This window comes from Sardina pilchardus, chromosome 1 (genome assembly GCF_963854185.1).
Source record: "Sardina pilchardus chromosome 1, fSarPil1.1, whole genome shotgun sequence".
In the NCBI taxonomy this organism is placed as follows: Eukaryota; Metazoa; Chordata; class Actinopteri; order Clupeiformes; family Clupeidae; genus Sardina; species Sardina pilchardus.
In genome coordinates, this window is record NC_084994.1 from 827,919 (window position 1) to 843,988 (window position 16,070).

The 16,070-nt window shown below is 45.6% G+C and overlaps 1 protein-coding gene across 2 annotated transcripts in view; it reads right to left on the reverse strand.

Annotated features, from left to right (window-relative positions):
• The window catches only part of chtf18 (CTF18, chromosome transmission fidelity factor 18 homolog (S. cerevisiae)), a 26,321-nt gene extending 11,013 nt beyond the window's left edge, over window positions 1-15,308 (reverse strand). For both annotated transcript variants that reach the window (XM_062536864.1, XM_062536873.1), the window contains exons 1-14: window positions 15,173-15,308; window positions 13,381-13,590; window positions 12,673-12,784; window positions 10,107-10,329; window positions 9,249-9,341; window positions 8,950-9,002; window positions 8,558-8,702; window positions 8,199-8,393; window positions 4,801-4,898; window positions 4,294-4,417; window positions 2,912-3,051; window positions 2,496-2,589; window positions 2,154-2,252; window positions 455-585 (exon numbers count right to left, since the gene is read on the reverse strand). In XM_062536864.1, coding sequence (XP_062392848.1) covers window positions 455-585; window positions 2,154-2,252; window positions 2,496-2,589; window positions 2,912-3,051; window positions 4,294-4,417; window positions 4,801-4,898; window positions 8,199-8,393; window positions 8,558-8,702; window positions 8,950-9,002; window positions 9,249-9,341; window positions 10,107-10,329; window positions 12,673-12,784; window positions 13,381-13,590; window positions 15,173-15,263 — 1,808 coding nt within the window. In that variant the 5' untranslated portion in view covers window positions 15,264-15,308. The remainder of the gene's footprint in view (window positions 1-454; window positions 586-2,153; window positions 2,253-2,495; window positions 2,590-2,911; window positions 3,052-4,293; window positions 4,418-4,800; window positions 4,899-8,198; window positions 8,394-8,557; window positions 8,703-8,949; window positions 9,003-9,248; window positions 9,342-10,106; window positions 10,330-12,672; window positions 12,785-13,380; window positions 13,591-15,172) is intronic.
• Window positions 15,309-16,070: the final 762 nt, after the last annotated feature.

A 16,070-nucleotide genomic window follows, 5' to 3' on the forward strand; every position in this document is an offset into this window, starting at 1 on the left:
TTCCACACGGTGAAGAGTGTGTGTGTGTGTGTGTGTGTGTGTGTGTGTGTGTGTGTACCTCTTGGTGCGGGGCAGCTGGAAGATCTCCTGCCACACGGTGAAGAGTGTGTGTGTGTGTGTGTGTGTGTGTGTGTGTGTGTGTGTGTGTGTGTGTACCTCTTGGTGCGGGGCAGCTGGAAGATCTCCTTCCACACGGTGAAGAGTGTGTGTGTGTGTGTGTGTGTGTGTGTGTGTGTGTGTGTACCTCTTGGTGCGGGGCAGCTGGAAGATCTCCTGCCACACGGTGAAGAGTGTGTGTGTGTGTGTGTGTGTGTGTGTGTGTGTGTGTGTGTGTGTGTGTGTGTGTGTGTGTGTACCTCTTGGTGCGGGGCAGCTGGAAGATCTCCTGCCACACGGTGAAGAGTGTGTGTGTGTGTGTGTGTGTGTGTGTGTGTGTGTGTGTGTGTGTGTGTACCTCTTGGTGCGGGGCAGCTGGAAGATCTCCTGCCACACGGTGAAGAGTCCCTTGTTCTGGTCCTTCTGTCCCACACACACACTGGTCACCGACCGCTGATCCAGCTGCCTCTGCCCACGCCCGTGCAGGAACTACACACACACACACACACACACACACACACACACACACACACACACACACACACACACACACACACACACACACACACACACACACACACACACACACACACACACACACACACACACACACACTCGTTGGAATCCTATTAGGACACGGGGTAACAGCCGTACAAGACGATCGCTCGTTGGAATCCTATTAGGACACGGGGTAACAGTACAAGACGATCGCTCGTTGGAATCCTATTAGGACACGGGGTAACAGTACAAGACGATCGCTCGTTGGAATCCTATTAAGACACGGGGTAACAGCCGTACAAGGCGATCGCTCGTTGGAATCCTATTAGGACATGGGGTAACAGCCGTTTTTGAAGGCAGCTGCCTATTACTCACAGATCTGTACAGCAACTCTTAGCAACAGCTGAGAAAAGTAAACAAAGACGGCGGATGACACCTGCTGATGGACGGCTGCTGAAGTTCAAATAAACTTGAAACTTCAACTTGATGGTGTTGAACCGTTCACGTAGCCACTGATAGCGTCCGGTAGTGATGCGCGGTTCAGCCCATTACCCGCGGATATCCGCGGGTTTACCCGCGGGTCGGGCGGATTTGGGTAGGCCTAGTAGTTTTTTCTAAATATTGCGGGTGGGTCGGGTCAAAAAAGTAAAAATGCACATTTCTCATTTGTTAACTTCCGACATATTAGGTGGCGATGCGCCTGCAATACACAGGAGATGTGGTCGAGCGCAAAACATAATTTCTCCTAAATTCAGCACCCAAATGCTGGACATGGACATGGAGCCTAATGATCTGATATCGAAGGTTGTGCACAATGCGAGAACACCTTGCTTCTGTCATATACACGAATAAACAGCTGTGCTTGTTAAATGCTTGGCAGTGTTTCACGCAAAAGTAGGCTAGCCTATGAAGTTGCAAGGGGAAATATGAATGTAAACTTGTTATGATGAAGATGAGATTTAACACTGGCTATGTCTAGGCTGCAGATTATGAATGGTGTGGAAGAGCGCAGATTGTCAAAATGACCGATCATTGTAACCCGCTGTTGTCGTCCTCATATGGGAGAATTAGGCTAATTAGGCTACGAAAGACGTTAGGTGCGTTTTTTTCCTTTCCGCGGGTCGGGTCGGATTTGGGTCACAATTCGTACATGTTTTTACGGATTGGGCGGGGCGGTTTGGATCTCCTGAAGAGTCGGGTTGGGGCGGGTTTTAAAATAAGCCCACCCGCGCATCACTAGCGTCCGGTCTGATGTGTTTGTCGTCTGTCAGGCAACTTTCTAGCCTGCTAGCTTCCATAAGCTAGTTTAAGGTTCTACTGCTAGCCTGCTAGCTTCCATAAGCTAGTTTTAGGTTCTTGCTTGTGCTAACTTGTGCTAATATCAACGTTATTTCAAAAGACTGCTCAAAACTATCGGTCTTAAATAGATGCCTTCACTCCTAGATGACGACCCATGGAGAGTGTTTAACCGTGGGGTTGGTTTTCCAGCCTAGAATGCTAGTCTGAGTGAGTGTGTGTGTGTGTGTGTGTGTGTGTGTGTGTGTGTGTGTGTGTGTTACCTGTAGGGTGTTGAGACAGGCTCTGATGTCGTTATCAGTTTTCTCACAAAGAGCCATCAAGGTGCCAGTGTCTACCTTCATGCCCTGAAACCGGGAGATCTACACGCACACACAAACACACACACACACACACACACACACACACACACACACACACACACACACACACACACACACACACGCACACACACATAGAAGTGAGAAAATTATTCAATGAAGATGATATACAAAGTGTAACTTGTGCATCATGTTTATCATGGACGTGCATGTGTGTGTGTGTGTTTGTGTGTGTGTGTGTGTGTAGTGGGGAGGGGTTAAAGTGTGTGTGTGTTTGTGTCTTACCTCTCCTAATCTCTGTGTGAGGCGAGAGGGTTGAGTCTGTGGGAAGGCCAATAGGAAGGCTTGCTGCCGCAGCGGACGCAGCGCTGGGACATAACTGACAAAGGAAACAGCCAATCAGCTCTCAGATGGGACATAACTGACAAAGAAACACCCAATCAGCTCTCAGATGGGACGCAACTGACAAAGAAACAGCCAATCAGCTCTCAGATGGGACATAACTGACAAAGGAAACAGCCAATCAGCTTTCAGATGGGACATAACTGACAAAGGAAACAGCCAATCAGCTTTCAGATGGGACAACAGCTGCTGTCCAAGAGTGCATGACTATTGTGATGCATATGATTGGCTACTGGGAAGAGGGGGTGGAGCTTACATGTCATTACAGATGATTGGCTAGGGAAGAGGGGCGGGCTTACAGGTCATTGCAGATGCAGATGATTGGTCGAAGGAGGACGGTCTCTTTCTTCTTCTTCTTCTTCAGGGCGTTAGCTCCTGATTCGCCGTCGTCACGACTCTCCTTCCTGTTCAGAGTAGCCAATAGCACGCTGATGGCCGCCTAGACAGCCAACCAGAAACAAGCACATCCAGAGTTTAGCCAATAAAGTTCAACAAGAGTTGGGGTGTTTATCAAAGTCTAAAATGACACGTTCAGTTTAATCCAAAGTGAATCACTATACATCATTCTCACTCATAGTTCCCCAAGGTGAATCACTGGATATAACTCAATAATTCCCCAAAGTGAATCACTGTACAGTATTGGCACTCATAGTTCCCCAAAGTGAATCACTGTACAGTATGGGCACTCATAGTTCCCCAAAGTGAATCACTGTACAGTATTGGCACTCATAGTTCCCCAAAGTGAATCACTGTACAGTATTGGCACTCATAGTTCCCCAAAGTGAATCACTGTACAGTATTGGCACTCATAGTTCCCCAAAGTGAATCACTATACAGTATTGGCACTCATAGTTCCCCAAAGTGAATCAGTATTGACTCTCACTAGTTCTGCACAATAACAGTGACTAGATATACATTTAGATTCATGGTCGACCACAGTGACTTGCTATAGCAGCTTATAGATTTTAGTACATTAGCTTCTAAACACAATCAAAGTCAGTAAAAGTAAGTACATTTAATTTATAGAGCACATTTAAAACAGTTTCCACTGACCAAAGTGCTGTACATAGATGGCTAAAAATAGAGAATAAAAGAAAAATAAAAGAAATCAAAGGACTTTGCTACATAGTACATGTCCTATAGTCGACCAATAAAAGGACTTTGCTACATAGTATACATGTCCTATAGTCGACCAATAAAAGGACTTTGCTACATAGTACGTGTCCTATACTGTTCTGTTACTATGCTTACATTCTTTATTGTCCATACCTACATACATATTTATTGCTGGTCACTAGTCTTTAATCTTGCACTGTTGCACTGTTGGACTTATTTGCACTACCAACTTGACACACATCTCATACTGGATCACAGTAACAATCCTCAGTACATTCATGCACATCTTTATTTCAGTATTTAGTATTTTTACTATTCTTAACATTAGTCATGTTGATTTGTTGATTTGCTGTTGTGGTTCATCATCCTGTTTACATTGTAGTGTGTGTTGTGTGTGGTGTCTTAAGCTGCTGGGACCTTGAATTTCCCCTTGGGGATCAATAAAGTATCTATCTATCTATCTATAGTCAACTAATCAATGGACTTTGCTACAGTAGATAGCACATTTTCAATCGTTGACCAATCGAATCAACCTTTCCCCTGGGGATCAGGAGGCGGGACTTACCGAGGGGGCGCCGTCGATCTCGTCAATCACAAGGCAGTTGGGCTTCTCATTGGCTCCCAGCACCGACTTCATCTGCGTCGCCGTGTCGATGCGCTTCTGGAAGAGCTCCGCACTACGGTCATCACTGGACACGGACACGGACACACACACACACACACACACACACACATTTAACTACTTTATTTATGTCCGCAATTCATAATAAATCTACAAAAGGACATAAATGTTACAGATGCAGAACATTGCTAAGGCATGATCCACCAATGTGAGCATGATGACAATTCAAACAGCAGATTTTATGGATACACACAACACCTTCTTCTCCATATATGGCGACTCCCAATAATGGAGGATATTGAGCAGTATTTGGCAACACACACACACACACACACACACACACACACACACTTAACTCAGACACAGACAGTTTACAGTGCGCGCAGTACAGCAGAATTTTTAAAATACTGCATTCCATATCTACATTCTGTGGGGTAGTGTGTGTGTTACCTGGCGTTGATCTCTACCACGTTGTACCCAGCATGCTTTGCAATGATATGGGCCAAGGTGGTCTTCCCCAGCCCTGGTGGACCCGACAACATCGCCACCTACAGACAACCAACACTCATTACACACACAGCGCCACCTACAGACAACAAACACTCATTACACACACAGCGCCACCTACAGACAACACTCATTACACACACAGCGCCACCTACAGACAACAAACACTCATTACACACACAGCGCCACCTACAGACAACAAACACTCATTACACACACAGCGCCACCTACAGACAACACTCATTACACACACAGCGCCACCTACAGACAACAAACACTCATTACACACACAGCGCCACCTACAGACAACAAACACTCATTACACACACAGCGCCACCTACAGACAACAAACACTCATTACACACACAGCGCCACCTACAGACAACAAACACTCATTACTCACACAGCGCCACCTACAGACAACAAACACTCATTACACACACAGCGCCACCTACAGACAACAAACACTCATTACTCACACAGCGCCACCTACAGACAACAAACACTCATTACACACACAGCGCCACCTACAGACAACACACACTCATTACACACACAGCGCCACCTACAGACAACAAACACTCATTACTCACACAGCGCCACCTACAGACAACAAACACTCATTACACACACAGCGCCACCTACAGACAACAAACACTCATTACACACACAGCGCCACCTACAGACAACACTCATTACACACACAGCGCCACCTACAGACAACAAACACTCATTACACACACAGCGCCACCTACAGACAACCAACACTCATTACTCACACAGCGCCACCTACAGACAACAAACAGTCATTACCCAAACAGCACCACCTAAAGACTTGATTTTGGGTTGTTTGCATCGATTCTGGTCGCTTGTATTTGGGTCGTTTGTACTGGACTACTGGTGCCTTGTATTTGGGTCGTTTGTACTGGTACCTTGTATTTGGGTCGTTTGTACTGGACTGGTACCTTGTATTTGGGTCGTTTGTACTGGTACCTTGTATTTGGGTCATTTGTACTGGTCTAGTATCAGTACTGGTACCTTGTATTTGGGTCGTTTGTACTGGACTAGCATCAGTACTGGTACCTTGTATTTGGGTCGTTTGTACTGGACTAGTATCAGCACTGGTACCTTGTATTTGGGTCGTTTGTACTGGTACCTTGTATTTGGGTCGTTTGTACTGGACTAGCATCAGTACTGGTAGCTTGTATTTGGGTCGTTTGTACTGGTACCTTGTATTTGGGTCGTTTGTACTGGACTAGCATCAGTACTGGTAGCTTGTATTTGGGTCGTTTGTACTGGTACCTTGTATTTGGGTCGTTTGTACTGGACTAGCATCAGTACTGGTAGCTTGTATTTGGGTCGTTTGTACTGGACTAGCATCAGTACTGGTACCTTGTATTTGGGTCGTTAGTGGTACCTTGTATTTGGGTCGTTTGGGTTGACTGTGGCACCTTGTATTTGGGTCGTTTGGGTCGACTGTGGTACCTTGTATTTGGGTCGTTTGTGGTACCTTGTATGTGGGTCGTTTGTGGTACCTTGTATTTGGGTCGTTTGGGTCGTTTGTGGTACCTTGTATTTGGGTCGTTTGTGGTACCTTGCATTTGGGTCATTTGGGTCGTTTGTGGTACCTTGTATTTGGGTCGTTTGGGTCGACTGTGGCACCTTGTATTTGGGTCGTTTGGGTCGACTGTGGTACCTTGTATTTGGGTCGTTTGTGGTACCTTGTATGTGGGTCGTTTGTGGTACCTTGTATTTGGGTCGTTTGGGTCGTTTGTGGTACCTTGTATTTGGGTCGTTTGTGGTACCTTGCATTTGGGTCATTTGGGTCGTTTGTGATACCTTGCATTTGGGTCATTTGGGTCGTTTGTGGTACCTTGTATTTGGGTCGTTTGGGTCGTTTGTGGTACCTTGTGTTTGGGTCGTTTGTGGTACCTTGTATTTGGGTCGTTTGGGTCGTTTGTGGTACCTTGTATTTGGGTCGTTTGGGTCGTTTGTGGTACCTTGTATTTGGGTCGTTTGGGTCGTTTGTGATACCTTGTATTTGGGTCGTTTGTGATACCTTGTATTTGGGTCGTTTGTGGTACCTTGTATTTGGGTCATTTGGGTCGTTTGTGGTACCTTGTATTTGGGTCGTTTGTGGTACCTTGTATTTGGGTCGTTTGTGGTACCTTGTATTTGGGTCGTTTGGGTCGTTTGTGGTACCTTGTGTTTGGGTCGTTTGTGGTACCTTGTATTTGGGTCGTTTGGGTCGTTTGTGGTACCTTGTATTTGGGTCGTTTGTGATACCTTGTATTTGGGTCGTTTGGGTCGTTTGTGATACCTTGTATTTGGGTCGTTTGGGTCGTTTGTGATACCTTGTATTTGGGTCGTTTGTGATACCTTGTATTTGGGTCGTTTGTGGTACCTTGTATTTGGGTCATTTGGGTCGTTTGTGGTACCTTGTATTTGGGTCGTTTGTGGTACCTTGTATTTGGGTCGTTTGGGTCGTTTGTGATACCTTGTATTTGGGTCGTTTGGGTCGTTTGTGGTACCTTGTATTTGGGTCGTTTGTGGTACCTTGTATTTGGGTCGTTTGTGGTACCTTGTATTTGGGTCGTTTGTGATACCTTGTATTTGGGTCGTTTGGGTCGTTTGGGTCGTTTGTGGTACCTTGTGTTTGGGTCGTTTGTGGTACCTTGTATTTGGGTCGTTTGGGTCGTTTGTGGTACCTTGTATTTGGGTCGTTTGGGTCGTTTGTGATACCTTGTATTTGGGTCGTTTGTGGTACCTTGTATTTGGGTCATTTGGGTCGTTTGTGGTACCTTGTATTTGGGTCGTTTGTGGTACCTTGTATTTGGGTCGTTTGGGTCGTTTGTGGTACCTTGTATTTGGGTCGTTTGGGTCGTTTGTGGTACCTTGTATTTGGGTCGTTTGGGTCGTTTGTGGTACCTTGTGTTTGGGTCGTTTGTGGTACCTTGTATTTGGGTCATTTGGGTCGTTTGTGGTACCTTGTATTTGGGTCGTTTGGGTCGTTTGTGATACCTTGTATTTGGGTCGTTTGGGTCGTTTGTGATACCTTGTATTTGGGTCGTTTGTGATACCTTGTATTTGGGTCGTTTGTGGTACCTTGTATTTGGGTCATTTGGGTCGTTTGTGGTACCTTGTATTTGGGTCGTTTGTGGTACCTTGTATTTGGGTCGTTTGTGGTACCTTGTATTTGGGTCGTTTGGGTCGTTTGTGATACCTTGTATTTGGGTCGTTTGGGTCGTTTGTGGTACCTTGTATTTGGGTCGTTTGTGGTACCTTGTATTTGGGTCGTTTGTGGTACCTTGTATTTGGGTCGTTTGGGTCGTTTGTGATACCTTGTATTTGGGTCGTTTGTGCTGGTCCAGCTCCGCCTCCAGGATCTCCTCTGTGATTTGGCTCTTGGTCTTGAAGTTGTTCTGTGATTGGTTGGCGTTTTTGGAATCCTGGGGAACGGGGCGGGGCTTCCTCTCACGGCCAAACACCACCGAGTCCCAAAGCTTCAGCCACTTCAGCAGGCAGCGGTTGGTAAACTACACACACACACACACACACACACACACACACGGTGAGAACATGTTTGGAGTATAAATGTTATGTGATGCCTTTTGCTGTATCTGTGTGTAGTGTGTGTGTGTGTGTGTGTGTGTGTGTGTGTGTGTGTGTGTGTGTGTGTGTGTGTGTGTGTGTGTCTTACGTCATCACTCAGTAGCTCAGTGAAGTGTCTCGGGGAGAAGCGGTCGACCCAGAGACGAGAGGAGGAGCCATCATCTTCATCATCTTCATCTTCATCACCTTCATCACCACGTTCATCAGAGCCACCAAGCAGATCTTGAACATTACTGAAACACACACACACATCAGATTCATGCACCAGATTGGAACACACACACATCAGAATCATGCACCAGATTGGAACACACACACACACAAGATTCATGCAACAGATTAAACACACACACACACACACACATCAGATTCATGCAACAGATTAAACATACACACACACACACACCAGATTCATGCAACAGATTAAACATACACACACATACACCAGATTCATGCACTAGATTACACACACACACACACCTGCTGAGTAGCTGAGTGAGCCTCTGTGATTCCTCCACCACCAGCCTGTGGCGCTGTTTCAGAAAGAAGAAAAACTAAATCAGGAAATACTGAAGTATTTACACACACATACTGTGTATAATAATAGTGATAGATGAATGACTGACAATAAAATAGTGATTTCATAAATAACAAAGTGAAAAAATATAGCATAATCTGTGTGTGTGTGTGTGTGTGTGTGTGTGTGTGTGTGTGTGTGTGTGTGTGTGTGTGTGTGTGTGTGTGTGTGTGTGTGTGTGTGTGTGTGTGTGCATTCTTACCCTCTCTGTAGCCTGCTCCATCAGAACCTCTATGGGAATGGCCAGAAGTCCCAGTGAATTCTGGGAGTTGCGGTTCGACTTGACAACAGATTGCTGCATACAAACAAACAAACAAGAGGAATTTCAGCATCCATCATCCACAGGTCTTCCTCGTTTCATAAAACAGACAGGCGCTTTGGAAACACACACACACACTCATGCACACACACTCATGCACACGCACACACACACACACACACACACACACACACACACACACACACACACACACACACACACACACACACACACACACACACACACACACACACACACACACACACACACACACACACACACACACAGGTGTTCTTCGTTTCACATACACACACACACACACACTCATATCATCATCCACAGGTCTTCTTCGTTTCATAAAACAGACAGGTGCTTTGGAAGCCGTGTCTATGTGACTGACTATGCAACTATAATGTGTTTGTACAAGTGTGTGAGCGTGTGTATGTGTGTAAGCGTGTGTATGTATAAGCGTGTATGAGCGAGAGGGTGTGTGTGTGTGTGTGTACCTGTTTCTATTTCTGCCAGATAAACTCAATATTTGGAGGAGTCTGTTACCCTGTGTGTGTGTGTGTGTGTGTGTGTGTGAGTGAGTGTACTTGTTTCTTGTTCCTCTTTCTGTCAATTTCCAGGAGAGTCTGTTACCCTATTGCAGATAAACTCCATTTCTAGGAGCATCTGTTTCTCTGTGTGTGTGTATGTGAGTATGTGTGTGTGTGTGTGTGTGTGTGTGTGTGTGTGTGTGTGTGTGTGTGTGTGTGTGTGTGTGTGTGTGTGTGTGTGTGTGTGTGTGTGTGTGTGTACCTGTTCCTCTTTCTGTCGCAGATAAACCCGATTTCCGGAAGAGTCTGTGACGGTGACAAAATCCCCTGTTGCCGGGGGACGGCGTAGGGCGTGCCTGGTTGCCGTGGGAACCCGTCTTGGCGTCTCCTGCAGTGCTCCCAAGCCGCTGATGTCCAGGGCAACGGCTGGCGCAACCGTGGTAACGGGTGGCCTATCAGGAGAGAGCCTGAGAGAGGGCGGCAGCCTATCAGAGAGAGGGAAGACCAGAGCCAGCCAATCGGTGAGAGGGAAGAGCTGGTGTAGCTAATCACAGACATCAGAGCAGTTAGATCAGAGACGGCTCATAAGCTGGTCACTTCCTGTATCTGATAAAGCGAGGCGACTCATAAGCGGGTCACTTCCTGTATCTGATTAAGCCAGACCATGGAGGTATTATAAGAACTGGAGAGAGGGACTAAGTCCCGCCCCCATTCATTTCAATGGCCGATGCTAGGCTAGCTACTTCAGCCAAAAAAGTTTGAAATTGGCCGCAGCCATCTTTGAGAAAATGGCGTTCCATGGGTGTCCATTTCCGTCACCAGCTAGAATGAGCCAATTAGGTTCCACGTTACAACGAGACAACATAGGTACATCCTTGATGAAGATTGGAGAGTGAGAGAAGGTGTTCGTGAACGCGCTCCTATCGTTACAGGCGCAAATGTATTTAATTATTTGAGTTGGGATGGTGGTGGAGAAGTTTGCCCCTTGTCTCGAAATCCTATAATGTGATATTCATATGTCATGATATAATAAACATGGCGAGTCAATATTGAGCAAGAATTCACTTAGCATAGGCTACACATAAATATGATCAACAGTAAATGCTTTGAACTGACTGTAGTTATGTGCGCAATAGGCTGTCTACCCGACGAAAATGACTCTTAATAAGTAGACATGGGATGTAAGAAACGTGTGGATACCTGATGCTATTTGTGCTGCACCCAGTGTGAATTTGCAGCTTAAACCTACATTTGTAGACAGACGAAATGAAGCCAACGCATATTAGGCTTACCGATAGAAGCGCGCATCCATGTGTTGTGTTTCGAGCAGCATGCATTGTCTGCTGTCACTGTCGGAAAATTTTGCCGTTATCTACTGTAGGCTGTGACCCCCAACGCTGCGTTGTTATGAACTAGGCTACAGGTCTGCAGCTGAGCGTTTTAAAATAGTTTTCATAGCCTAGCCTACACGACAGAGAGTAGGTTAATAATTGGGTTTAGTTAGAGAATTTCTTCGCATTTCCTAAAATGTCTTATCATACTGTAGGCCTACCTTGCCAACTCATACATAGTCTAATGCAAATAATAGTAACCTATTAGAACATTTGCTTTTTTCTTTTATTCACAAAGCCTGGTATAATGATAATCCACAGGCATCAAGTATCGGTAACTTAATCCTAGTCGTCAGTCATTTTATTTATGTCTTCTAGAATGCGTTATCAACATGGACGCGCGAGGACGCTCGTGCTCAACACCAAACTCGTGCATGAGCCGTGTCGTGCATGCGCTGGTGCCGGATATGTTACAACCTTGGAACGCCATTTTTTCAAAGATGTCGGCAGCCAAATGGCATGCTAACTGGCTGAAGCTAACCCTCCAAATCCTGACCCCCTGAGCCAGACGACTCATAAGCGGGTCACTTCCTGTATCTGTTAGGAATCCGGAACTAGCTTCCTAACGCCAAAGGTTAATTATTTTCCCTGTGTCCCAAATAGCGTTTCATTGGCATCACACACAATGACAATATAATAGTACACATTATATCTAAAATATATATTTAATTTCTCTTATTTCTTATTCGGAGAAAAGTTTATGTTTGATGTAACACACCTGTTTAGGAGTCAGGAACTGCGTGCCAGAAATAATCACGTGCGCAGTAGAGATGCACCGATTGCAATTTTTTGGCCGATTCCGATTTCCGATTTTTCATAGAATTTGACCTGCCGATACCGATTTTAGCCGTTTCCAATTTAATTTCTTCTAACCACTTTACAGCACAAACAAAGAGCTATTTTCTGGCCTATATCTTCTTTAATACAACATGTTATGAAGTGAGTTTTAGACGGCTGAAAGTGGCTGAAGGCCAATCCACCTAATTCGGTTATTAAATGATGATGTAATAATGGGAAGATAAATATCTTTCTAGGTCCAACGGCTTTAAGACTCACATGTTGTTCTCCATAGACAGTAAAATAAACTATTATTTTCAGCTATTCTGACTAGCCTTTAAGAAAATTGTCATCTTATACTGACTTGTTGCCTCAACCTAATCAAATCCTATTTTTCGCGGAAGCCTGGACTTTACCCATGGATATATCACCTGGCTGCAGAGCTACAGTGATTACGTTGTTAAAGTTTAGCCATTTTGTTTTAAAACCGCTAAAACGAAGTGAGTGATGCCAAAGTTTACAAGTCGCAAAAATCAGCTGGCTGCACTAATAAACGTCTTTTCATAAAATAGCTGTTGGGCCCGTGACATCGGACTTAAAAACCGAAAAACAAAATCTACTGAACAGACCAGCCATGACGTCATAAACTGGAGACGGTACCTGCTGCCTTCATAAGCCTCTGGAGAGGAGGGGGGAGTGATGTCATCAACCTGCGTCGACTCAAACTGGAGTTTTTTAGCCACATCATACTTCCTTCTTTTGGGGAGCGGGGCTTAAGAAACATCACACAAACAACGCAATTACATCACACACACACACACCCCCCCAACCAAACAAATTACAACATAAGCAACATATCACACACACACACACAAATTACGACATAAGCAACATCACATGCGCACACACACACACACACACACACACACACAATGTTTACACTAGCAACATCACATACAGACTACCGTGCAATATCCTTACACTCACACACACACACACACACCCAAACAAACAAATTACAACATAAGCAACATATCACACACACACACACAAATTACAACATAAGCAACATCACATGCGCACACACACACACACAATGTTCACACTGGCAACATCACATACAGACTACCGTGCAATATCCTTACACACACACACACACACACACACACACACACACACACACACAGACTACCGTGCAATATCCTTACACACACACACACACACACACACACACACACACACACACACACACACACACACACACACACACACACACACACACACACACACACACACACACACACACACACACACACACACACACACACACACACACACACACACACACACACACACAGCATGACTCACTCAGCGGCTCCTCCGTGCCCGGTGATGGGCTGTGGGAGACATCCTCCGTCTCCTCCTGTTGCCTGGCAACAGATCTCCGTGGCAGCGCTGCATCCCCGGCAGTGATGGCTTCCTCAAAGGACTGCTGGGGCTCTTTATTACGCAACGCCGAGGCCTGTTGGGGCTCCTGGTTACGCAACTTAGAGACCTTCGCCACGGGACACTGATCAACTACACACACAGAGAGAGAGAGAGAGAGAGAGAGAGAGAGAGAGAGAGAGAGAGAGAGAGAGAGAGAGAGAGAGAGAGAGAGAGAGAGAGATTTAGTGTTAACACAATGTGTACATGTCTCACACACACACACACACACAGGCATGCATCATCAGATAAAGACAGATCAGCTGCTCAACCAGGACAGCAATGTAACATGTGAATGTGAATCAGGTTTATTAGAGGCCAAGTGTACTTGCGTATACAAGGAATTGGGTCTCTGCGTTTATCCCATCCGTGAATTAGTGAACACACACAGCACACAGTGAGGCACACAGTGAGGTGAAGTACACACTAACCCAGAGCAGTGAACACACAGAGGTGAAGTACACACTAACCCAGAGCAGTGAACACACAGAGGTGAAGTACACACTAACCTGGAGCAGTGAACACACAGTGAGGTGAAGTACACACTAACCTGGAGCAGTGAACACACAGTGAGGTGAAGTACACACACACACACACACACACACTCACCAGGAGCAGTGAACACACAGTGAGGTGAAGTACACACTAACCCAGAGCAGTGAACACACAGTGAGGTGAAGTACACACACACTAACCCAGAGCAGTGAACACACAGTGAGGTGAAGTACACACACACACACACACACACACTAACACACACACACACACTCACCAGGAGCAGTGAACACACAGTGAGGTGAAGCACACACACACACTCACCAGGAGCGGTGAACACACAGTGAGGTGAAGTACACACACACTAGCCCAGAGCAGTGAACACACAGTGAGGTGAAGTACACACTACCACGGAGCAGTGAACACACAGTGAGGTGAAGTACACACACACACACACACACACTCACCAGGAGCAGTGAGCACACAGTGAGGTGAAGTACACACACACTAACCCGGAGCAGTGAACACACAGTGAAGTGTGAAGTGTGACGAAGGAAGTACACACTAGCCCGGAGCAGTGAACACACAGTGAGGTGAAGTACACACACACTTACCCGGAGCAGTGAACACACCGTGAGTTGTGAGGAGGGAAGTACACACTAGCCCGGAGCAGTGAGCTGCCTGTACTACAGCGACGCTGTGAAAAGACTGAACCCTAGCTCATAGCCGAAACAGACCTGACAGCGTACTGACATTCTGTCCTGCGTAAACAAACACTCTAGACCCTGGTCATGCAATGTAGGTGTTATTCCCTGCAATACTGGTCGCATTAATATCAACGCCCAAAGGGGAAAGTGGCGTTATTAACTCTCTCTACCTCTAAAGGGTATACAACGTGAACGTCAAAAAAAATAAGTAACTTTCTAACGTCACCCTAAACAAGCCTGTCACGCATGCAGTCCAGTGGTATCTAGCTATCGCTATGCCTATTATTTCAAAAGCCACTCACAGAGAGCAGTACGATACAAACACACATCATAGAAATCTGCTAGAGTAGCAATCTGCAGAATGGCTAATGATAGCAACAGATTAGCCTGCATGCTAAGTTTCCCCCATATACATGAATAGATATCTATGCTTATCGTTAGCTACAGTATGCTAGCTGAGGACATTCACTCACAGTCGTCCATCCCAGCCAAAACCTCCAGCTCGTCGGCAAACTGCTGTTCGAAGTCATCCTCGATGCCGTACATCTCATCGTATTCGTCCATTTCGGCTGCGGACGCGTCTCGACTTTAATCGTTCAGTTTCAAATGCAAAAAGTTTCAAATGCAAAAAGTTTCAGCAGAAACTTATCAAGTTGCTAAACTTGACAAAAGACAGGAGTTTTTCTTTCAGTGCCGAGTTCGCGCAAAAATATTCGTCAAGGTATACGTATTTCCGGTTTATGTCCGCGTACATAAAGGTTTCGCGTAACTGGTTGGCTTCACTGTCAATCAAGTAAATCGTACCAATCGCATCGAGTTGGAGGCAAGACAGCTCTTGGTTCCTAGGGACTGAAAACAGAATTACTTTTATTTCGGTTCTTTCTGAGCAAAAACATTATTTTTGCGTTGCTGTTCCAGTGTGCCAAGGCCTCTCCTCTAAATGGTGACTGGTTATTCTATGGAAACCCATTTCCGCCACTTGGGGGGAAAAAACTGCCAGATACCAGAGCCCGTCTACGGAGAGCCTTGCCACTCGCTATTAAGTCCGTAACGACTTTTGGTTGCAGTTCCACCAAAATTCCACTGGGGCGGTCGCCTGAGTGCAGAATGAATGGGAGCCTATGGAGCTAGACGGCTAAATTTGGCTCTTTCACACAATTGTCGTTGAGAGATCTAAGATTTGATTGTAGTTTTTGCAAGTTCAACATAGGTTATAGGTCAAAAGTTGAATGAACGAGTACTTATGCTGCATTCACGTGCTATGGAAAATATGGTATTTTCCATTTGTGACCTGGTAGTTACCAGTGTGTTGTGTTCAAGTGCTTTGTTGACGTACTGTTAGGAAATGAGTACCTGACACTTATCACTAGC